This window comes from Camarhynchus parvulus, chromosome Z (genome assembly GCF_901933205.1).
Source record: "Camarhynchus parvulus chromosome Z, STF_HiC, whole genome shotgun sequence".
Lineage (NCBI taxonomy): Eukaryota > Metazoa > Chordata > Aves > Passeriformes > Thraupidae > Camarhynchus > Camarhynchus parvulus.
The window spans coordinates 37,632,833-37,658,470 of NC_044601.1; the positions used below are offsets into that span (position 1 = coordinate 37,632,833).

Consider the following 25,638-nt stretch of genomic DNA (forward strand, 5'->3'; position numbering starts at 1 on the left):
GTCTTTTGGGAAAGATGCAGGTATAGGTGATATAGATTTAGGATAGGGAAGGATCTCCCAAGTGTTCCTTCATCCCTAAACTTCCATAATGATAAAAAGATAGACCATGAGTGATCTTATAGGAAGCACCTTAGGTCTTCAAATGTTGATTTACGTCTATTCAGAACTGAAGGAAGCCCAGAGCTCAACAAATACACATCATATCTCAATGAAATATGTATATTCCCATACATTAGTAGTTCACTTTTCCAGCCTACAGAATAGAGATGGGTTTAGCTGGGTGAGAAGAACACTGGTGCTCTACTACACAGTGGGTTATTCTACCAGAACGCACATTGTTTAATAGCATTTTTATATACAATTCATTTCAGCAGGAAATTTCCCTTTATTTCTTCAAAAACTTTAATCAGTGGAAGTGTCAATTGCATGACATAGTAGCACAAAGTCTTGTATAATTTCTTACATTCTGTCAGTGCAAGACTATTACAGGCCCCCAACATTTGCATGGTTATAAAATCAACACTAGAGTGAAATATACCTCTGAACTTATTCCCAACAAGCATTCCAGAATAACAGCTTCCAAATATTTTTTGATTTACCACCCGACTAGCTAACCTTAAACCTGACAAGCTACAAAGAAGCTAAACTAAATCAACTCAAACATCATGTTCAAATTGTAAACAACATCTGCATGAATCTGGTTTTTCTGTTCACTAAGCTCTCACTGAGATGATCTTACAGCCCATCTAGAGCTGTTTTGAACCTGCACTGACATGGACTGCCTCCTGTTCATCTCCAACACTTCTCATCCTGGAAAACAGGTTTTAAAAATGAAATACAAAGGGCTATGTACACATGAAGATAAAGGCATGGGAACATGGTGAACTAACACTCGGATATATTCCCTGTCAAGAAGTTTGCTTTCACCTTAGGGGAACAGGCTTTGGGTGCTGATGGCACCAGTTCTGCACCTATTTCAAAGGTAATAGCTGGCCTTTGGAACAGGGCTGGTGGAACAGCAGACGACTTTGGCACAGAATACAAGCTGTCCAAAACTAGCCCTCAGTGAGCACAGAGGAAGACAGAGCTAACTTTCCTTCCTAATCCTAATCCTAATCCTAATCCTAATCCTAATCCTAATCCTAATCCTAATCCCACCCTAACCCACCCTAATCCTAACCCTAACCCTAACCCTAACCCTAACCCTAACCCTAACCCTAACCCTAACCCTAGATTACTTAGCAACATTGAAACTGATTCCTTTTGTCTGTGAAACAGCAGCCATTTCTTTACAGAACCTGTCCTCAAAGTACTCAGCAATATACATATCCCAGGCCTTTAAACAGATCAGAGGGCATGCTCAGAAAACCTCGATGGCCACAAAGAGACTGGCCAGAATCTTCTTCTGTGAAGTTTTTTAGTGCTCAGATATCATGTGTCACGAAAAATACTCATGATATCCAGGTGAAGTATTTGGAACAGTCTTACCAGCAGTTTTACCAGTCTTCTTCTGTGCACCTCTAAGAAATCCTAAGGAAAAGAAAACCAGCCATTTCCATTGTTATAGATTTCTGGATTATTCTCTATTAGATCTTTTGGACACTGTTTGAAGAGCAGTTCACCTTTGGACATGGTAGGAAACATAACAGTCTGTTTGGAGGAATATTCCAGCCAAAACATCTTCAGATCAAAGATGCAGAATTGCCTTCCATCAACACCCTTCTTTCCCAAAGCACAATTCCTAAGGCAGTGAAGCTTTACATTCTCAAAAATCTTTTTCTGATGCAGATCTAAAAATTACTACAGTGGAGCAAATGACACTCATATATAGAATGGAAACATGTCAAACTTCTGTTCCAGCAGCATCACTCACAAGCTATAGGATTAGCTGCACAAATTGACTGTCTTGCTTCTACATGATAAACCTCTACTGCCATTTACAGACACCTCCTCCTCCTCCCTGCCACATGACGCCTCATCTGCTGGAGATTCCTCCTGTTACCTCTCTCCTGCCAGCTTTCCTTGAAATTGCTGCTATGGGAAGCAGGAAAATGCCACATACTCAAACCTATTTGCAACATACCAGCTAGATCAGCCATCCCAAAAGTGGCCACACCACAAACTCTGGCAGTTTTGCTACAGCAGATTTGGAAGTGGATGCATTAATTCTGAAATTGGTCAGGACATAACAATGAGGATTTACTAGAATATTGGGAGCATCTCTACTTCCATTCTTCAAGGCTCTGAACAATGCAGAGTTTCTCTTCATCCAGGATGATTCACATAATATTTCTATAAATGAATTCTACTTCTTCTTCTTCTGCGTATTTTTTATATATCCATTAGCATTTTTCTGATGGGTCTCCTCTGCTTATTTACTCTCTTCCTCCTTTATAAAGAGTTTCACTTATCACACTTAACTGAGTCTCTCTTGACCACCTGTCTCACCTATCCTCACTTTTTCCAACAACAACGTGGCACCCTGTGGTATTGTCATTTTTATGTTAGGATTAAACAGCATTAGAACTTGTGAAATTCAAGTATTCTAGAATGACATTCATTTATTTTCAGTCTAGTTTCCACTTTTATCAAAAATTCAGTCATGGTTGTTTCTTAGCAACAGATTTATCAGAACAGATTTGCATAAAAATCAAATACTCTCAAAAAGAAACTGCTAAAGAACAGCCTTATTCCTGACCACAATTAAAAGCAAATACTACAAAGCAGAAGAAAATGGTTTTGTAATTCCACACAAAATCTAATGAACACATGTATGATACTGGCATCAATTGAACTAGATGACCTTATAAACCTTTCTAACTAATGTATCTCTGAAATGATCTGCAAAAATCATCTTCTCACCTTCAGAGATCAATAGGAAAAAAAAACCCCAAAAACAGAAGCACAAACCATGCATAGCCACAATCCTCTATTGCACTGGACTAGATTAAAAATTGGCATCTGCAATGGTCACACACAAAATGGTCTCAATGGACCAAGCTGCAAAAGGCAGACGTGTGTGAAAAATGCCCACAATCAATTCAACCACAGCAGTACTAGGTAACCAATAATTGGACTTCAGGGCAGAAGCATAATTGGTATTTCATTCTCTAGAGTCACCAGAGGTCTATATCGTATCTGTCTATCTATCTATCTATCTAACTATCTACCTAATCACCACATTTGTACCATAACTTCAGTAAACTCCAAGTTCTTAATTTTTACAGTCTTTAGAAAGAATTCATTTTCCCCAAAAGATTTTTCTACACCTTACTTCTCTTTGCCAGATGAGGTTTTCCTTTTTTTTTCCTTTTAAAATCCAATATAATATACTAAACTAGTTCATCACAAATGTAAAGAAAGCAAATTCAGAGATAGGGTGAAACAGTCAAACCAAACTCAAAGCATTAGATCCTTTGAACAGATAAAGTGGAATAGCAATACCAAGAGTCTAATTCCCTTCCTCTTAATATCAGCCAGGAGTAAGTTATTATATTGATAATGGTTTAAAATTCCTATGAATGACAGTGAAATTAGGATTGCTGTCTTTTTATTAAGAATTATGACAACCTTTTTGGCAAATGCAGTCTTCTCCTGCTGTGGCACTTAGTTGTGGCACTTAGTTATGTCACTGAAAGTTAGCATCTATAATCTATGGCTGCACATGAATTATGTTAGGAATGGGTTAAAGTAATTCATCTGTATTATTCCCACAAGACAATGCCAAAAAGGTAATTGCCCATATTTGTACTACTACATTATAGAGAATGTCAGTTTTATGTCTTCCTAATGTTTAACTGAAAATCTATAATATCCATTTCTGTTCCTTGCTGAAAAATTAATGTAGGACCAAAACCTGAAATTCCAACTCTGGTCATGCTCAGACAAAACTCCCACTGAAGCCAGTGGGAGTATTGCCAGGGAGAGGATTAAAGACAGTGAGATTTGCTGCATGCTACCAGACATGTATAAGCTACAGAGCTAGATTTTATTTATGATGCTTCTGGGACTATTAAAATTAGGAAGATACTGGTCTTTCACCTTTCAGTCAGGCAGTCATGTGTGCTTGCAGGGAAGGGAAAAATGTAAGGCAGACAAACCATCTTGCTGGAGGGTGCTTAATGGCAGGCTGGAAGCCAGAAGTTAATCCCTCCTGCAGCACAGGATCCCTTCCCTTCCCCTCTACAAGGCCTAAAAAGAGGTAGGAGATAGCAAGGCAGCAAGCCTGGATCCCTAGCAAACAGCACTAGCTGGATGGAGTGCAGCAAGCTCATCATTACAAAAAATACTGAAGCCATCCACAAAATTCATGCCATTCCAGCACCTGAAGCATGCTTGGGCATATGACCTTTTGGGAGGCTTTAAGCTGGGCCCTGCGCCACAGAGATAAAACAACTCTAAAGGTAGATGGCAGGAAGTAGTCAAGACATAACAGCTTCATTGAGCTCCTGCCAGGGCAGGTGGACCACACCAGCAACCAGAGGAACCTGCTGCCCTCTAGGTGGGTTCCTGGGTCTGCAGGGAGGGGATGCTGCCTTACTGGGGTTCTCAGGTTTTACTGGCCTCCACTGGGTCATCTTAACTTAAATGGATACAGAAACTCTTTTTTAAAAAGTATGTGTCTTGTCAATTGAACATTTGGGATGGTTCTGTTTGTCAGAGGCATAGTTTCCAGAGGCATAGTTTCCAGAGGCATTAGAATCTGATATGTTAAAAGAGCTACAACTTTTCTTCTTTTACCAACCAATTTCTCCATATTTTCATGATGTGGCAGCAGTGCCCAAGGAACAAAGGTATGACAACCTGAAACAGCTAAGTTGTCTAACCAATCTGCAAAAATGAAGGAAAAATTATGTCCTGGGCCACACACTCATTTCAATTTTTATGCGAAAAAAACCCCCACGTCATTACAGATTAATTTTTTAATGGACTCTCATTTTTAAGAGCATGATTACAACAAGTAATAATCCATAGCTGCAAATGATGACAAAAATCTCAGATGAATAAACATCCCTGATTTGTTTTATAGTGAAATACAGTGTTGTGATCTACCCAGGGTCAGAACCAGGGCTCTAGTGTAACCAAAAGCGAAACCACAGACCCTTTATGTCCTGTAACATCTAAGTGAATGTAGAGTTAAACTTATATTTATACTCTGTATTAAAAAAAATAAATCTCATAGTAGCCTGATTAATGGCATCTGAAGAAAAATCTGCATGTTTCCACAAGGGAAAAAAAAAAGGTTTTCAAAATTTCCACTTCCCTCTTTGAGACAATAAAACTGTTTGATTTGATTGATCATGGGGTAACTCAATCTCTCTACCGCCTATCTTCAACCTTTCTTCTTCCTCTGCCAAAGGCTGCCCTTTCCTGGCATGAGTAGCTGTCCCCTGGCAATCACTGATCAAACTGCTATCATGTGGGCCACCTTCCTATCACTAGTGGTTTCAGCTCTCACCATGTTCAGACCAGAAGTCAGGAACAGAAAATGTTAGAGCTTTGTAGCTAGGAACCACTGATTCCAGAGGCTATACCACCACCTCCTAATGACAGATAACAACTTCACCTAGGCGCCAGGATAGTTGAGTTCAACAGCAGCAGGATATATATACATATACATTTGGATTCCATCAAAGCGTGAAGTTGCAGCAAGCGATGGAAACTTGGTGTCTTCATTAGCAAGAAAAAGCATGATGATAAATCTTTGCCTTTCTCTTGAAAAGGCATGTGGCTCTTCACACTTTTTTTGAGATATTGAGAAAACCTGATAAAGTGTGTTTCTTTACCTGGAAAGAGACTTTGCCAACTCCCAAGGGAAAAACAATGCCGACATATGGGAAAAGGTAACTTGTTTTACCACACAGAAAGCAGAGGCATGTCTTAGCATGTTTGGCTTCAAAAACAGTACCTCAGCTGCCTGGAGAAAGGAAATGCTCAGGCAAATCACAGTAACTTACCTGGTTTTGATTCATACCCCCATAAGGAAACAAATGCAGAGCTGATTATTTAGGTTGTATTTTAAAAACATTTAATGTATTTAAAAATTATACACCTGAGCAACTAGTAATAACACAGTTGTGTGCAGAAACTTTCACAAATGCTATTAGAGACTGAGATATCTATCAATGGGCTACCCAGAAGACAGATTTCACCAAACCAGGCAGACAGTTACATTATAGCATACAAATAGTATCTCAGATAACAAAAAAATTACTTTTGGCTCACAGAAGATAAAACTAAGAGAGAAACGGACTTCCTAGATTATTTAGTCCCCCGACATTAATGGGAAAAGCCAATGAGCAGGTCTTACCAGGAGGAAGTCAACACTGACATTCTTTCATAATTTTGACTTCTGTCTTGTATTTACAGCAAGACACAGAGTTTTGAATCTGAATGAAAATGGGAGTGTTACATAAACATTATCTTTTAAAAAGCATAAACTTATCAAGATTTCACATTTTGTTCTAATTCTGATAGTTAATCTCTATAGGTACATGGAGTCCTCTGATTTGTCCTAGGATTTTTAAGACATCTAATATCAGTGAAGAAACTTTTTATGACTATGCAATGATTACAAAATGTACCAGGAATCCCTGATATGGCTAGCCCTATTGATCTTCTCTCTAAGACATTTGGGGATGAAAAGTGTGAGCTAATTTATAAGGTCTGACCTCAGCATCATGCTGAAACACTAAAACTGATTGCATCACATACATCTCTAGAAAAAGAAAGAGAGATTCTGGTTTAGACAGTGGGGTCTAAGCTGGTATGTCTCCTGGAATAAAGACATCATAAATACTCAGCACAGATTGAGAAAAAAATGAAAGAAACCTTACCCATCCCTCAGACAAAGGTTTATATACACCTAACTGTGTTCTTGGATCTTGTTCCCTGAGGCAGGAATGATATATCCATTCCTGAGGCATCATATGCTTCAATGTTGACACTGAAATTTTGCTAAAATCCTTCAAGGGGAAAACATGGTGACTCTTCAGTAGAACACAATAGTCATCAAGAAACTTCACAGCCAGTTGTCCACCTGGACTTTCATCACCTGCTCTCTAACTTCTAGTATGCAACATGAGCTATAAGGAGTTATTAAGGAACTGCAGTTGGTGGTTGTGGTGGTGCATCCCTCCCTCCCCTGGGCCACACTATCACTGATGTGTGGTTCCCAACACACACTTGCATAATTTTGCTCTGCACATCAGCTATCTTGGGAAGGTGTTGTGGCTAGAATAGCCAGTTAAAATACTTTCCTCCTTTTGAACATGTAAATAGCACAGCACTTTTAAGTGGCAGGTATAACAGGCACTGTCACATTCATATTCTAACCTATCATGAGATGCTATTTGGGATTTTACTAATTACAGTCACAATGTATTAAGGAAATAGATCTGAAGTTTGCTGCAACAACAACAGAAGATGCAATAATGGCATCAGAAAATGGCATAATATGAATAAAATATGAATTTGAAAACTACAGTAGAAAAGCATAAATAAAACAAACAGGTAGTCTTTAAATTTAAATTTTAAATTACCAGAGCAAGAGCTTCAAATAATTTTTCATTTGTCTTTCAAATGCATCTTTCTATTTTCTTTACTCACACTTATTTTAGAAAACTGTAGGGTGTATTTTCTTTTAACAGGTAAAAACACATTGCCAAAAGTTCTTTCAGTGTAACTGAAAGACAATATATATGCATCATCAAACAGTATTTTGTGACTCTTTGCAACCTGCTAATGAAACTGCAATACACAAAGAACTGCTTATTATGTGCTCTGTATTTTTGCTTTAGAGACTGGTTACTAAAATAATAAAGGAAGAAGCATCAATTACTCAAAAGTGATCTTTGAATTTGTTTTAGTTGGAAAATAGTAACAGAATTACAAACTAATCTATGAAATTAACTTTTATTCTTGAAGTATTTTAATGATAAAAGTAGATGGAAGTTACAGTATCTCAAGATACAAATATCCAATACATGTTTTATCTTTTTTTCTCATTTAAAAGAAAAAAATCAAGACTTCCACAACAATACTTTTAAGTTGCAATTCATGTTCATTAAAAATAAACCCTTGCTCGCAGTTTTACACTAATTTGGATTGTCAAGAATATTAAGACTTTTTTATTTCTTACAGTGTTCCTAATTCCTTTACAGATTTTCTCATTTCCCAGGCAGTGTAATAGGTTATTTTCACTTTTGCCTTTATTCAGCTTCATTTTTGATCTTCTCACTAGGTAATAACTTCTTGGTCTACTGAGTCTGAAAACCTTTTATAACAGTATTTCAATGGCAAGTTTGTTATTACACCAAAAAATATCAAACACGCCTCAATCTCAGCATGTTCTTCTACTTGGCATGTTAGAGAATCTAACAATTTATACTGTCTGCATACTTTCTGCAAAATAATTGTACCTACCAGCTTAATCAACATCAGAATTTACCTCTAATAGTTGTCTTATTGAAAGCTCCTCCAAGAAAAAGAATGGACCTTTATATTGAGGCTATTTCTCCTAGACACTGAGGATACTTCAAATTAGCTCCAAAAGCATATTTTACATGGATGATGATAAAAACGCATATGTGTAAAATACACGGCAGGACATCACAATTGTTCAAATAGGTGAAAAATTTCAAAATTGCCTATGGGTATAGAAAGCCGTCTTGGCACAATACTCGGAGATCTGGTAAGACCCCAGAGGAGAAAAACATGACAAAACATTTCAGAAGCAAGAAAATGAACATTTAATCTGCTGTAGTCCAAACACAGCAATCACATTAATGGGAATATATGACAAGCCCAAGCGAAAGCAAAAAAGATAAAAAATGGACATAACCTGTGATACAACCACTTCAACATTCTTTTGTATTCTGTTTCATTAAATGTGTCAAGCCTGACAAGAAGTTCCAAAGCAAAACATGGCCTTCAAATCACAGCATTGATGTTTCCTCAAAAAAATTTGGAAAATTACCACATTGTACTTGAGTATTTAACCAAACAACTTTTTTTGGTGTAAAGTTGAGTAGATGAAGTATGGCCTGATATGCAAAACTTTGTGTCTTACAGGCAACAGCTGAACATGTAGTTATTTGACGTGAATACATATACATTTGTTTGAATGTGCATGTTAATGATACATACACTTAAAATAAAGTATGTAAAATAGAAATAAAACTACTGCAAACAGTTGGGGGGGGGGCGGGGAGAATAACCATTAATAATGCTATAAAAATATAATTAAGGAGTTGAATCTCGCTTCTTATTGGAACACAAAGACAACAATAGCATTTTTATAACAACAGGTAACAGGTGAGGAACTCAAAAATTGACATATTTTTCAATGCACTGCACTATTACTAATGAAATACAAAATGTGATCAATTTACAGGTAGTGAAAGACACAATAAAATGAAATTATAGAACTTTATTGGCCTGTTAAAAGTAATTTAATGTAACACATTTTTTATAGATTGTGCAAAGTGCTATGGTAGCATTTGGGAATAAAAACAATGATTGCCTGTTACTTACAAGAAACATGGAAGATTTTCAACACGAAGAATTAGAGGGAAGAGGGGGAGAAAAGACTCACAGCTTGCTGATGGATAACAGCAAATAATTTTTAAACCATGGAATCACAGATTGGGTGAGGTTGAAAGGGACCACAGTGGATCCTCTGGTCCAGCCTCCCCGCTCAAACAAGGTCATCCCAGAGCACATGGCACAGTACTGTGTCCAGATGGTTCTTGAATATCTCCACTGAAGGAGACTCCATAACTTCTCTGGGTGATCTGTGCCAGTGCTTGGTCACCTGCACCGCAAAGAAGTTCTTCCTCATGTTCAGGTGGAACTTCCTGTGCATCAGTTTGTGCCCATTGCCTTTGTCCCGCTATTTGCCTTTCATGGTGGAAGGCAACTTTGTGCTAAAATTTAGAATATTACTTTTTCCATGTGTGAAAAAAATACTTTCCATGTGTGAAAAAATACTTTAAAAAATGTTAAAGTTCTATACTTTTAAATCAATTTAATGACTCTTCCTGTTTTTAAACTGAGCCTGAAATACAAAAAAAGACTCAGGAACAGAGAGCTCTGAATGGCAGTGAAAGATTTGAAGCGTATTTGTTTAAGACTCTAGTCTTGGGTTTGTGCAGTGATGTGGCAGCCCAATTACGCTCGCATACTAGTAAAGTCAGTGATACCTATGAAATAGCTGTGTTAAAAATAACTCCTCTAAAATAATACTAAAATACTTAAGAAAAAATCAGGATTTCTTTTCTGTTTGGTGGATACCTGACAAGGGAGCCCTACTCCGCTTACATCAAAGAAAAAATAAAGCTATCATAAGAAAGCCATGACTTTACCCTTTTCTTCCTTGAATATCAGATAGTTCTCTGAAATTTTATATGGCTGTTCTTGTCATTCCAGCTGAGGAACAAAGTAACAGTGAAAACATGTATGCAAGGAGACAAGTTTCCTCCTATATTAAGAGGTAATCTGCTTAGTAACCCTGCTGTGACTTGCAGCCTCTAGAGACCAGGGGGAATGGCCCTCTTCAAAATGAAAGCAGTTTGGCTCTATGCTGCCTACAACTCTGCTGCAGGCCAGAACATGTGCTAATCCAACACACTCCTTGCAGCTGAAAAAATATAGCTAGTCATGGAAGATTGCTATTAAAATTAGAAGGATATAGCATGTCCATACTAAAACAATACACACTCTCATGTGGGCTCTTCCAATCTATTGCTTTTTTTTTGGGTGAAAGCAAGTCAACCAGTTAATCTTGAGGCTGATTAAAAGAGAATACCATGTTCTCCAAGTTCAGTCACATACATGCTTGTGGAACTGAACAGCTATATTTATTTCCAATCAATGCATCATTTGCTATCTTCTGAGCAGATTTAATTTGTATGAACAAAAGAAAAACAGAACAAATGGAAGCCAGCTTCAAAAGTTTGGGCGTACACATTCCTATGGAAGTGGGACAATGAAATGGGCTGTGACACGTGAAATATACAGCACCAGCATTCTCTGTGCACTCTATGACATTGCATTCATGCTCAGTGCTTCCAACCACCCACCAACACATGTTCTGGAGATCAGATTATGAAAATCTCACACAATATGGACCCACATTATAATCTGGAATACTTTACACCATCACATAATGATGGCAAAGTCCATCAAAAGGATATTCCAAGACGCTACACATTTGTGCCCTAAGAAGAAGAGAGCTTACCACAACTCAAAAAGTAGGACACTGAGTTCTCTGAAGAACAGAAAACAGAACCACCAACAATTGGAAGGAAGAGAAGAAGCCAGAGAGAATGATGGAGAAGAAGAAAACACTAAAAACCTTTACATAAGCTTTTGGGGTTTTCTTTTGAAATAAACATGAACAAAATACTTTGCTGCTCAGTCTACTAATAACTTTTGAACTATTTCAAATAATAAAATATTATTAATAAAATTATTATTGTTAACAATAATAATTGCTATTAACTGGAAAAATGGCTGAATTAAAAAGAGCTTTGAAAGGGTGATTTTTTTATCTGTTGGATAATAACTTTCAACTTTACAAACTATTTGCAAGTTTTTAAGCATTAAAATAGATGCAAGTGAAGTGATGGCCTTCATGGTGATGATTAGCTGTCAACATGGACAACTGGGTAAAGGTATTGATAAACTTTGTATGAAGGCTTCAGTTTAAAGAGCCACTTGGAAGTGTATGGGTCATTTTCATATGGCACAATTCCATGTGTTTTATAGTTTTTGAAAAACCAGGCTTAGGAGTTTGCTTTCTTAGGAAAAAATTTGATTTTTAGTGCTTCTGCCAACAGTCAAAAAAGAAAAAGCAATCCCTACAAGAACTATTTGAAGTAAAATGGTATTCAACTAGCTGTCCACAGGTTTTCTTGGCACTGTCTGCTGTTTCCAAGGATCTTGATCTTACTCCCACTGAAATGCATGTTTTGCTTCACTGCTGCCTGGGAGAGGTCCAGCTGGTAGACAAAGGCAGTGGAAAGGATGAAGACTGCCTTTCACAGGTTACGATAGTCAAGACACATATTGCCATGAAAATATCTCATACCAGCCTCAGTCTGCCCAGGCTGTGAGTTTCCAGGACTCCCACTAAAAAAAGAGATGGTCTCTAGACAGCTTTCTTCAGGAACAGATATTTTGCAACTGCTCCCACCTCGCTTTTCATGACAGGCAGCTGCAACCAGCACAGCTCTGACCACTGCCTGGGAACAATGCACTTCTTTGCAATATAGACCTGGCCACTGGTCAAACTTCCATCACATTCAACAGAAACGGGTTTATTTAACAGACTGGATGACATGACTTGCCTCACACCAAAACACCCCCAGCAGTGCTTCCTCTCCGGGGCCCAAACTAATCTGCCCATCAAACTGCTCAACAGTTTATCTCAACATGTCTCTGAGCATATTAAATGTCTATCTAAAATAAATTCTAGTAAACCCCTTCTAGCAGAACCGTACAAATATGCTTTTATTTTAGTTTCATGTCTGGCACAGTGGAAAAAAATAGCAACTCTGCCTTTAGACATTTCATAGCCTTTTTTATTTCTCAGTAAAACAATATAAAAGCTTTTTAATGTCAAATTCTGGATGTTCATCAATTTTTACCATGTTAATGGTTCCTGTATGATTTTTAGTTTCAGTCTCACTTTATTTTAAGGAGGTCAAGAATTTGTAATTAAGTGAGCCCTTTGTAAACCAACACCATTTGGGCAGATCAGAATCTCTACAGTTACAAGCAATGTCACTTACAATCAAACTGAAAGACAGAAGCTAGTGGATATCATAATTTCCATGTTAAAAAGTTTATCTCCCTTAGCTTTAAGAGGCTCTGTCCACATACTGAAAAAAAAAAGCATTTCAGGAACATGCAGTCTTTTTCCATCATGCATTAAACATCTGTGTTAAGACATTATTAGTAACAAATCACGTGCTGTCATCCATAACGTTCTGTGAATATCTGCATCAAGTAATAATGTACTGAGTGTCTAACATAATGTAGTACAAAATATGTAAGAAGGATATTCTACAATACAGATATAAAAATATATATATATTTCAGTGGTGCATAGATCAGTTGTTTATTAAAGTACCTCCATGATTACATAAAATTCAAAATACTGTGTCAGTACATTCTGAAACATTTGAAGGTCAAACCTACCCCTATCCGATAAAGATGAACTGCAAAGTGCTACAAAATAAATTACAAAAAAATTATGTAAAATCCCCAATCAATAACTGTGCATATTTATGCATATAAATATTATGAATCAGAAAGAACTACTTTTTTAAATTAAATATTTCAAAAGTCAACTGCCAAATTCCAGCTTTGCAAGTTTGCTTTTTCCCTGCCAAAAGAAAAGGGTTCAGATTCTCACCTCATTAATTTGGCAATAAATTGTGAACACATAACTGAAATATGCTGACTTTGTCCCAGCAAAGTTCAAACTGGAATTTGGGCTACTGGGTCAAGATCTGCTCATGATCCAATATGCGTTTGATGTAAGTCCACTGACTTTTAGTTCAAATGTTGCCACTAGATGATTGTCTACTGATTTAGAATCACCTCTATGACATCAGATATTATTTCAACAGGAGGACAGATTCACGGATAAGCAAGAAGTCCAAGAAGAAAGTAATTAAAAGGAAGGTAAAATGAGTCAGTAAGCAGAAGAGAAAGTTAGGATCTCTGGAAAATAACACCATGTCTTATAAGACACAGACTTAGGGAGGAAAAAAGGCCGACATTCCTAATACTCTTTCTCAGGAATAGCAGAGCACTTGATGACATCTAACTTCAAACAGGAACTATGATGGATATCCTTAATTGCTGCCATCCCTCCCCAAATCACCACAGTATGTGCAGGGTGACAAAGACAACACGATTCCTAGGTCATCAGTAGACTTCCAGCTCTGTCCTCTTCTTTAATGTGGGGAGCAGAATACATCTTTGGGACAGATTTTTAGCAACTGCATCTCCCCTTCCCTAACTAGTGGAAAGGGAAAGGAAGTATCCCCCTACACAGGCCTAGAAGTATGCAAATGTGGATGCATGTCTTGACTAATAAGGATATTTCTGAAACTTGAGCACAGCAGGGATAAAGAACTTGAATGCAAGAGACTCAAGAGAACACAAGAAAAAAGTCGAAGGATTAAGAGTCTTAGAAGGCAAAAAGCAAGTAAATACACCGAAATAGAATTAAAGAGTCAATACAGTACTGTAGAGAGGAATGATGTATGGCTTTAAAAGAATGCAGTAAAAGAAAAGGCTATAGTGTTACAATGGAAGAGTGAAAAATGGCTGAAATTAAAACCAGGTAACAATGAAAAGCAAATATATTGAGGACAAAATAATACTGTCTATTTAATGAAACATAGTTGTAAGGAGTTAAATTTTAAAAAAATCTCAAAAATTTAACCAGAATACACAGAAACATAAGCATCTACTTCAGTCTTTCAGTACTAGTCTTTCACTCTTTGCAGCTAACTCTCAGTTAAAAAAACCCTGAAACTTCATACTTCTTAAAATTCCCTAAATGGAAAAGATCAAAGTAGACCCTCAGGATTTGATATATAAATCAAATGAAAACTAATTTCTAGTACTATATCTAAATGCAGCTCTGCTCTTGAAATATGCTCATGTCTTCATTTAGCTTTACTTGTTACAGTAGACTCTTCTCTGCAGTATAGTGAAGCACATTCTGAAGCATACTTCACAGTTAAATACGGACAGTTAAACAAGCCTCGAAGTCTACATCTGAAGGACCAGCCACATACCATTGTTTTTCTTGCTCTTGGCTCAGAATCAGCATTCTGGCCTGCTACAGATTTGTGTGCTTTTTCAAACTTAGGGACTATCTTGAGTAAGCACAACCTAACTGAATGTCTAAGTGATGGCACTGGTTCAATACCCAAACACACCAAACACTATTGCCACTTTTCTGTATATAACTTAGACTCCCCATCTTCCTGGCAAAGTCAGTGGAACTACATACATAATAAGATTTGCAGGGCCAGCTCTGCAATTTACTGCTTCAGGAGTTAAGACCATATTCTGCAAATATACAAGAACTTAACTTTAAGGATGTGAGCATTTCCACAGGAATCAGTGAGCTTGCATACACGCTCAAACTAAGCATTGTAGAAATTTTGCAGAGGCATTAATTCAATAAAATAAAAGCAGCTTTGCAGTTCACCTTTGATAAATATTATTTATAAAAACAACATCTTTCCAGTTAAGTTCGAACAGAAAAAAAATTGACAGAGGAAACAATATAATTTCATTTCAATGCCATTTTGGAAGACACAGTGAGGACAAGGCAATAGGAAAGAGTGTGGTAGCTTATTTCTGGAATTTCTTGAGTTTTTTTAGCTGCCTCAGGGCTTCACCTTTCCCTGCTCTTGGAAAAACAGCTACTGATTTGAGTGTACTATAGTTCTCCAAACATAACCAATGTTTAAAAGAGAAATCCAAGGGAGGTGGCACTTCACTGGGCAAGAACACTGTCCACTCCCTACAGTGCAGCACACAGATTCCACAAGCTCAACAGCCCCTCTCTCATCTTTTTCCTTATTTCATTTACCCATCCAGTGGGATCTTATGAAATAAAACAAAACCTAAAAAAAACAAAATAAAGTGTGAGAAATCATGCTTAAAAAAAGAAAAAAAGTCAAAGAAAAATCAATACAAAAGACCAAACACAAATGAATACTTGACAATCAAACACATACCCATAAAAAGCATTTAAAGCATACATAAATTAGATAAAAACTGTGCATGAATTTATGAAAATGATGACATTATCTTTATCTTGTGGCTAAAGATTTTATTTGCTAAATAAAAATGTATAACATGTGCTATTTCTTTGTCTTTAACATATCCACAAACTCAGATTGAGCTGTAATGCAGTAAGTCTAGAATTCTCCAACCAGGGACTGTGCTATGTATGGGTTAGAAAAAACCTCAGCCACGTGCTCTGCCTTGTGCCAAGTCTCATGGTGAACAGCCCAATGTGCACAACCAAGTTCTCTGCCTTTAGTTTGGTACACCAATTACTTGCACAGTACCCCACTATGCCACAGACTTATTCTAAGTACCAGGGTCCTCTCTAACTTTTGTTTCACACCTTAGCTCTGTGCATATAATTCTTTCTGCCTGCTCTGAACAGGCTGCTGCCCTTAGCAGCATTAATTGCCTCTGTAATGGCAGAAAAATGTGGAGCCGGGAGAAATATTAGTCAATTATCTTGAAATTAATTGTATTTAAATATCAAGAGGAATTTAAAAATCAACAACTAAATATGATGGTACATTGAAATACATAAAAATTCCCAGGATGTGTTCTGGTCTGAAATGAAGGACAAACCTATACCCAAAACTTACCTGACTGGCTAAGGACAAAAATTTTTTAAAACCTACATAGGGTCCTGTGTGGAATTCAGCTAGCTGACTTAATGGCACAAATACTTCCTAGAACAGCATTGCCTTACCTAGTCTGTTGTTATCTGATGCAGTTGAGTTATTATGTACATCACTGTTGACAGCCACCATTACTTGTTCTAAGAACATTTGAAAAAAACACATGTGAGAGTTTTACTATTAGTCAGCAAGTGTAAACTTCAATAATAGTTTTTGTCTGGTTTTTTGGGCTTTTTAATCTTGTTTTAATAACAAGTGTTTGTGAAGACTGAAATCTTACCCATATTCCATAGAAATCTAAACAATTCAGAGCCAAATCTTTATTTGCTTTCAATGAATGGGACTTACACTATCAGCTTCAAGAAAAGTTAAATTTCACTGTCAGTAGCAATGACTAATCCATGTGCATTGCATTTTCTTGTTTGTTTCTACCCTGGAAGTAGGTAATCACACATACAGATGATGAACTTGCTAGCTTTGTACAATCCCACATTTCCAAAAGTGTGTGGCAAAATGCCTTTTCTTTGAAACAGTTATTAAGGTCTCATGTAAGGTGCCAAAAAACCCCAAAGGAACCTGCTAATTCACAGACAAAAATAGAGTATCAGTTGAAGAAATCCTCATTTCAGAACAGTAAGCAATTATCTGAAGGATATTTAGAAGTTATAGGTTAGAAAAGGAGTAATATCATTGGGGTTTTTAGTAGTCTACAATTAAGTCTACTGCATGGGTTCTACTTTTGTCTTGAATTTCCAAAGTCATTCAGACCTCTCCTGGAATTTTGCTTTCTTAAATATGGGAGATTGCATATGTTCTTGGCAACTTAAGACAAAGGACACATACATGTATTTACACAAAAACGCACATTTATACCACACTTTTAACACAAGAGCAAACCATTGCAAGGGAAAGGTTTTTTGACTTTTAGGTTATTCCTTACCTGGTCTGCTGCAGTCACAGTGAAATCATATTGCTATGTTTTAAGACACCTCTGAATTTTAATTCGAGAAGTTGTCAACTAGTGAACTAGTATTTAGTGTACAGTACACAGGTAAAATAGAGGTACAAACCAGATCTCTTACAACTACTGTACACTTCACACGATAAGTTATGATGGAGGGCCACAGGTGTGGGGAAAGTGGTACAACTATTTTAAGGAAGGCAAGCTGATGTGTTCTTGTAAACAACCAGAGATGCTTAGGGAAATGGTTTAATGGTGGGCTTGGTAGTGTTAAGTTAATGATTGGACTTGATGATCTTAAAGATATTTTTCAACCAAAGTGATTCTATTATTCTATATTCTTAGTTGCATTTGTGTGTATTTTAGTAACCCTGGTAGCCAACCGTGGCATCTAAAACAACCATTATGGGAGAAACCTCATACCTATGGGGAGAAACCTCAGACCTATGACTGAGCAGCCTACAGGAGCAAAGAAGCCCTCAAGGGGAAGGGAATCCTACAAATCCTATTGAAGGCAGAAAAATTAATCACAATAAAAATATATTTTAAGGAAAAAACTAAGTAACAGAAAGGAATCAAAAAAAAAAAAGAAAGAAAGAAAGGAAAAGGGTAAAAAGAAAGAGAAAAGTGGAAAAAAGATGAGAGTCTACTAACTTTAATCACTAAAACAAGGAAAGAAACCAGGTGCAGTACATAGAAAAGGATATATGAATACAAAATAATTGTCAGGAGTGGGGTGGAGTGGGAGAATGGAGCAACGAAACAGGACAAATATAAGGATGCAGAAACTGAACAGAAGTGCTTTAAAAAACAAAACTTCATTTGTATACTGGATCTCTGATTATTTGGAGACATTGAGCTAACAGAGGCAAAATATTATGGACAGTACATATTTAGAAGATGATTTCTAAATGGGATGCCACTTCCCGTTTGACTTCTCAGAGTTTAAATGGAGTCAGTTAGACAGGCTGAGGCAAAGCTTGATTTTGGCTTGAGTTGCTGCTGAGGTGCTAGATTCTGAGTTTAATATTAGTTTTAAAAGTACACTGCTGTTATATAAGCTGCCACTCAGACTTGCAGAGGAAAGTACACTAAAGAATAAAAATAAAAGAACGTCAAAATGAAAGTGGAAGACAGAAAAAAAACTATTCATCTTCCCTGTACAAGGAATGACAGAACTTCATTCATCCTTTAAAGGAACATTATGTATCTGTCTCTCTGAAATGCAAATTTGTCCAAGACAGTAAAGAAAATAATAAGTAGTTTAAAATGTGAAAACTTTACTTCCAATAGCAGTTCTTCATTCAAAAAGCTTTGAAATCAGCACTGAATTAATTACTAGTCTTTAAACAAACATCATAAAGAATCTGGAGTACACTATTTTGGGAACATCAAATTTAAGCCTAACTGCTTAATAGAAAGAGTAGTTTGAATTATATTATTAATAAGGATCCAGTTGAGCTACCAGTGAGGACTTTTTTTAAATCCTATTTTCTAGAAGTACCACAGTTGACCATCTCATAAGATTTGCAGACCTGTATCTCAGATACTGGATGATCTGTACTGTTCTGTGACTTTACTCTGATTTGGGGCTGGATAAAATGCCTCAAACTAACTGTTCCCAGCTTTTTGATTCATCAGAGAGAAAAGCATGAAAGGAAAAGTACAACAGCAAACCCCCTACCTTTATACCTACTGTACTGATTTTGAAAGAAGAGCCTTTAAAAATGACCATTTTTAAATGCAAAGAAGCCAATTTTTTTCCATCTTCAACCAGCACACAAAAAAAAAACTGAGCAGTCAACGGCATTGTAACATCATATGCATCATAACATCTAATTCACATATTTGGGAAAATGACTGTTCTTGAGATAGTCGCACATTCATGGACTCAATTTCTACCTATCCCAAAAATATTAATCACATTTCTTGTCACTGGTTATGTTCCCTACAAGCCACTACCTAAGTCATTCAGGAAGGAAAATGTTACATGATGGTTATCTTCTGAACTTTCTTCACAAAGCAGGATGCTAAATTTTAGTTGCCTAAAATCCTTCTTGCTCCAACATGACTTGAAATACATTATTTCAATGTTGTAATAAACTGGAGGTCTGAAGTCAGTCTTTCTTAGTCATTAACAACCTGACCTACACTCTGTCTAATTAAATGTTTCCCATAATGATGACTTAATTGAATACAAAACTTTTTATATATACTCACATCCCACTTGCCAATTATGTCTTTACATATGAGTTGCATAAATTTGGAGACCATGTATGTAAACCAAATCATTCAAGGGAAAGTACAAGCAAAAGAAGTGCTGAACAACTGAAACTTTCTATGACGTTAAGTTTCATCCTATAATCTGTCTTCATCAAGTGCATAACACTTATTCTAATATTGCATAAGGTTTGCATAAGGTTTATTCAAATTATTGTTTGTGGCATTGATCTAAACAAAGCATTTGAATCAAAAATCAACGTACATTTTACTTTTTCTAGTGTGGACTAAATGAGCATACACGGCATGTATCTCTTAATTCTTTTTACATGAACTGTGATTCCTATGGAGAAAGTTCAAAAAATTTGTCAGTTTCTCATTTCAAGAAGGAAAGAAAATGAAACCATTTATTCCTAGTTCTAATTGCTTCTTGGATCTGAGCCATTTCTTCAAAGAGCAGTGCTGGCTAATGCTGTGGCAAAATCAGGACAAAATGTCACCTAACTTTTGTTGGAAAGTGAGAAGAGACTCCTGGATAGCTTTTGCAGAACTTTTGTTGCACAAGGAAGAATAATGTCCTAGAGCAATGCCTACACAGCAGCAGAAGATAAAATTCTCTGAAGAAACATGTACCATTTCTTAGGATTTTGCAGATTTTACATGCACCAGGCTTGATACTGCCTTTTGTTTCAGAGCACAAAAATATAAACATTCACTGCAATTTTTTTCTTTCATCTAAAAATAGTTTTTACCTCATGAAGTACTAAGAATATTTTTAATTCATATAATTAAGAGCTCTAATGACAAGCATAAATATTACTTTTTTAACCTAACGATAAAAGCATGTATAGAAGACAAAAAAATCAATTTATTGGAGGACAGGAATTCACAGAAAATTCTGTAGCTGAATTCAACATTAGTCTCTATTTTCTGATCCAATTTTCCTGTAACCAAATTTACTTAGTAAATGGGTAAACTAGGACCAGAAGAGACTAAATAGTCTGACCCATGAAGTTATACATCAAGATAAAGAATTTTGACCCTCTTATATGCTCCAATTACTTATAACAGGAAGGTAGCACACAATCATATTAAACTCAGGACTATTTACAGTAACCCAAAGCTAAAAGTTTCTTCAAAATATACAGTATCTTATAAAGATTTATTTTCCACTATAACTGTCTCTTCCTCTAATGTCTAAATTTATGCTCCACAGATAAGGATACATGGCTTGTAATTTTATGGATGCTTCCACCTGTATTAGATTTCCAAATAAGCATAATAAAATTGTAGTCATCAATGTCAGTATTGCAGCCAGTATTCAAACTATTTAATTGTTTGTTTCATTAATCTAGAAGTTTATGAAATGAGAATGGAGGTCAAGTAGAATTACACATACTTAGGTATAGAACCTCATAAAGTTGTTCTTAGTGTAAAAGAAGTTAGAAATAAGAGATGATAAAACTGGACCTTTTTACTCAACATTTTAGAGACCAAAAATATTTTGCATTAACAGTCCTCTACACTCTTAACAAGGATCATTTAACATCTTAATCTCTTGTTCTTTAGTTTGATCTTGACTTTTGATTTTATTTCCCAGTATGATGCATTGGATATGATGCTAATTTTCCAAGCAGGCAGCAGAAAAGAAAATATTTGCGCTCTGCACTCTTGAAGGAGAAAATATTGTATCTTTCTCAATGAGAGTCATTACCCTCATGACTTCCAGTGCAATATCAAACAGAAGTTTCCTTTTACAGTACTGCTGCTCATGCTGCAGTTGTTTTGCCTTCTATTGATTAGTCAGTCAAGGACATTAAGAACTGAAGCCCAAACCACCATTACTGAGAGACAGCCAGTACATATATTTTACAGAGCTTCTAATTCAGGGACAGTTAAAGGAAAAAAGAGAGAGTGTGAATAAGCAACTGCTCAGACGTGGAAACAGAACCCGGCATTAACAACAGCTCCCCACAGAACCACAGAATATGTGCATTAGTAGAAACCCAACTCACAGGAAAGAGTGTAGCAATTACTATTTGCATACACACTTTAAAAATTGGATATCTGCAGGTTATTTTACAGTTCATTTGCATGAAACACTGTATGCCTGAGAGATCAATCAATAAATCAAGGGATGCTTTCTCAAAGCTTCCTGCAAGTACTTTAAAAGTCAAAGCTCTTAGGAAAGAAGGCCCTTTACTTTATGACATCCCGAGAATTTGTGCTTAAACGCACTCATTGGTATGCATGTAAAATACAGAAATGCTACTACACAGCTACAAATTTGACAAGTCTCAGTTTACAGCCACAAGGAAGATCAGAGCACTTGAAAGACACAGCATAATTATGTCTTGCCCCTTTGAAAAAGAGAATCACTGTCAATTTTGAAACCATTCTGTCTCTACCCAAATGTTGAAGACAAACCTACCATCCAGTTATCTCCAGTAATTTCAAATATTCTGCATTTTCAATATATGACCTTTTAATAAGAGCTGGAAAGAGAGTTTTTATATACAAATTAGGGAAAAAACAGTGCTTGTTACAGCGCAATAGGAGTTATGGAACTGTATCACATATGTTCATTTATAGTGGGATTATTTTGCTTACTGTTCCCTTACAACAATATTAACACCTTTGATCTATTACTGTCCTCACAGCTGTTATTGAGCAATTCTTCATATTCCTTGCTATGACATTTGACCTTGTGTCTGTGAAATCTGAACAATTCTTAAAAGGTGCATCTCATAATCACTCAGTGCTTCTAGTAAAACAATTATGGAGTTTCATTACTTCATTAATTTCAACTGCCTTCCTTTACAGTCACTACTAATCAAGTACTTCCTCATGGCAATTAACAATTTTTCTTTAAAAAACCTCATCATTATCTTGATTGTGGTCAGTGATCAAGATAATGGATTGACAGCAAACAACTAAGAGCCAAATTCTAGCTAGTCCCATTAATATTATGCTACATGAAGATAAACTACGTGATTTCTGTTCATCTCTTCTTCCTCCATCTTCTGCATGCTTCTAAGTCCAGAATCAGAGATCACTGCCCCATTTTGTTACAATGGCTCAAATATTTCACCCCACAAATTCTCTCTTGATTGAAAACTTAAGATGTAGGTACCACAGGTGATTGGGCCCACACAGCATGTATTTATGAGATGTTGGTTCTGACTGACAAACCTGGTCTACATCTATGACAGGGCAACGCACTTGATGGATGAGGGAAGGGCTATGGATGTTGTCTGCCTGTACTTTAGTCAAGCCTTTCAAAGCATTTCCCACAGCACTCTCCTGGAGAAACTGGCTGGTCATGGCTTGGATGAGTGCACTGTTCTCAGGGTTAAAAAACATCTGGACAGCTGAGCCCACAGAGTGTTGGTGAATGGAGTTACGTTCAGTTGGTGGCCAATCACCCATGGCTTTCACCAGGGAAAAAGTCAAAAGAGTGAATATCTCTTACTGCAAATCCAATGTCACAGAACGGGAAAGAGACAACCTTCAAGTTGCTGTCCACTGAAGCTTAGCTAAAATAGTCCTCGGCAGTAACACATGGCCTTTGAGAGTGGTGAAGGATGAGGCACAGTATGTTTCCTCCTGAACCTCAAGGCCTGGTTTTGCATTCCTGAAAAGTCATCTTGAAGTTTTGCATACACTTGTAGGCAGTTTGAAGAATGTGCATTCAGGTCCTGCACATATTTCAAGGCTCCATAATCTTTTCTTTCTCCCTGGATATTACAGTATGTTGGAATCCCTCCCCAATACAGAAGATGGAGAATATTTGTAAGGAAAAATACTGCACAAAACTGTACTAATTGAAGCAATTTGAATCTTCCGAATCCCATCTACTTGGAGCCATTATGAAAACCACGTGCACTTATTCCAGTCTAGCCTTGGTTTGCTTTACTCTGTTCTCAGTTTTACATGGACACAAAATGGTTCTCCATTCAAAGAGGACTCTTCACAGGATATACCATGAAAAGGAGGAAGAAAGTGGTCTTGGGAAAAGGGAAGTTTCCACTCATTGTATTAACGAGTTCTACCTCTTACAGCACCCTTTTTATGCAACAAATCACGTACATTTAGTGTGCTAATTCCGCCCATATTACTGCCACCTGTAGACCCACGCATTTATAGTAAAAGTAAACAATTTTACTAAGTGATACTATGTAATTATAAATTTAGCTAACATCAAATAAATGAGATGTGAATCTATAATAGATACCATGTGTAATTGCCATAGCTGCCAGAGCAGGCTATTAGCAAATCAGTGGATAAGATTGTTCTCTTATTTGAAACTGTATTCCTGTAAGTGGAGTGCATGGGTTTACATCCACATCTGGCACACAGGATGCCATATATGTTATATGACTTCGAATTTCTGTCTGAATACTCTTTGTTAGTCAAAGAGTGCTGGCTACCACTGACATGCTAGGAACAAAAATTTCCAAGGTGTTTAAACAGAAATAGAAATATCCTTTCCCTTTCTGTGCAAGTGAAACCCTAACTCCTGTCCTGTTACCAGGTCAAGTAAAACCACTCTCCAGCATATTACTGTCATATAATTTTGTAGAGACAGAACCAGGAAAGGAGTATTTCTATTGCTCAGTTATCACTGTAGCATTGCTGAGGTGAGCCTTCTGAACTTCCCACTTTCTACAAAAAGAATAATCTTGTACATGTATTAAGGTTAACAAAATGTTTGGAATGCATTTGAAATAAACAATATTTCATCGGAAAGAAGAGAGATTGATGCTTTTCCTTAGGATTGATGCTTTCTCTAAAGGCACCAAGAAAAGCAGAGTACTCAGTCTTCCCAGTCAAACTGACTTTTCAATCAATAAGTAGGCATAACACTACACCTGACTCTTCTTTGGTCAGGCAGACAGAAGGCCTACTTTTGGGGTCCAAAAACTAAATGTGTTCCAGCCTGCAACAACTGCAAGTCAGGAGCACAGGGAACCTGGCAATGCTCTGGCCATTGCTGGCCAAAGGTGGTTTTCTGCACTTCTGCTACAGTCACTGCGCAAAGAACCAGCAACAGTGCTAACACCTGCCTTTCTTCCTTTCGTAAGACAGGGTTCCCATCTCATTCCCACGTCCCCAGCCTCCCCCCCAAAAATAAACTCAAGACTTACATGGAGCAAGGCTACTGCAAACTATAGCTTGAGTGACCCCTTCATACCTGACTAGTCATGTGGATTCAGACACACAAGATGATGTGGAACAGACATACAAGAAAATCCAAACAGTAGTTAACATGCCAAAATCTCTCTGGTGTAAATAGTATGTGCAAGACTACTTGCTTCCAGGCCCATGTGCTAAGGTAAACACTTCAAAGACAAAGAGGTTCAGGGCACATATTTGCCAGTAAATAAAAATATGCGGGGGTGTATCTTCTTTTTGTTTATTCACAATTATTTATTCTATATTAAAGTAAGTTACTATTTTGACCTAAGACAAACAGCATTCTCCTATAAAATATTCCAGTACATTTCAAAGGAGAGAATGTGTCAAAATTTTTTCAAGTACTTATAGGGCCATCCTACTTGAGGAATGAGGGAGAAGCATGTTTTAAACCTGTGGGTACAATCTATGCCTTTCCCTGTGGGCCAGAGAACATAGCCTAGTCCCATTGGCTTTGATGGTATTACAAATAACCTCAAAGACTGCTGTGCACTGCCCCAGAACCAAGTAAAATTACACAGTATATGCAAACCACACACTGTGACTACTGTCCAGAGAGACCACTTAAGAGATAATGCAGGACTAAGTTATTTCTGATTACATGAAGTTAATTGGAAGAGGTGAGTCAGTTATGTGAGATGCATGCTATTATTGCAACTGAATTTATAATTTTCAAAATGATTGTACCAGTATTTGTTAGTGTAGGGCCCAGAGGTCTGGCATTTGGCCAATGGTAATTATTTAGGCGTGTTGCCATGAATTACTATTGATGGAACATAAAGCAATTTTTGTCATTCTGTC

The 25,638-nt window shown here is 36.8% G+C and overlaps 1 protein-coding gene across 6 annotated transcripts in view; it reads right to left on the minus strand.

Annotated features, from left to right (window-relative positions):
- NTRK2 (neurotrophic receptor tyrosine kinase 2) overlaps positions 1-25,638 on the minus strand; it is a 197,437-nt gene that overhangs the window by 92,955 nt on the left and 78,844 nt on the right. For 2 of the 6 annotated variants that reach the window (XM_030968215.1, XM_030968216.1), the window contains 2 exons: positions 16,532-16,600; positions 12,040-15,659 (listed from right to left, as the gene is read on the minus strand). The exons of 3 other annotated variants lie outside the window; for them this stretch is intronic. In XM_030968215.1, coding sequence (XP_030824075.1) covers positions 15,622-15,659; positions 16,532-16,600 — 107 coding nt within the window. In that variant the 3' untranslated portion in view covers positions 12,040-15,621. Of the gene's footprint in view, positions 1-12,039; positions 15,660-16,531; positions 16,601-25,638 lie in introns of those variants that run through there. One more of the 6 variants, XM_030968217.1, reaches the window with a different exon arrangement.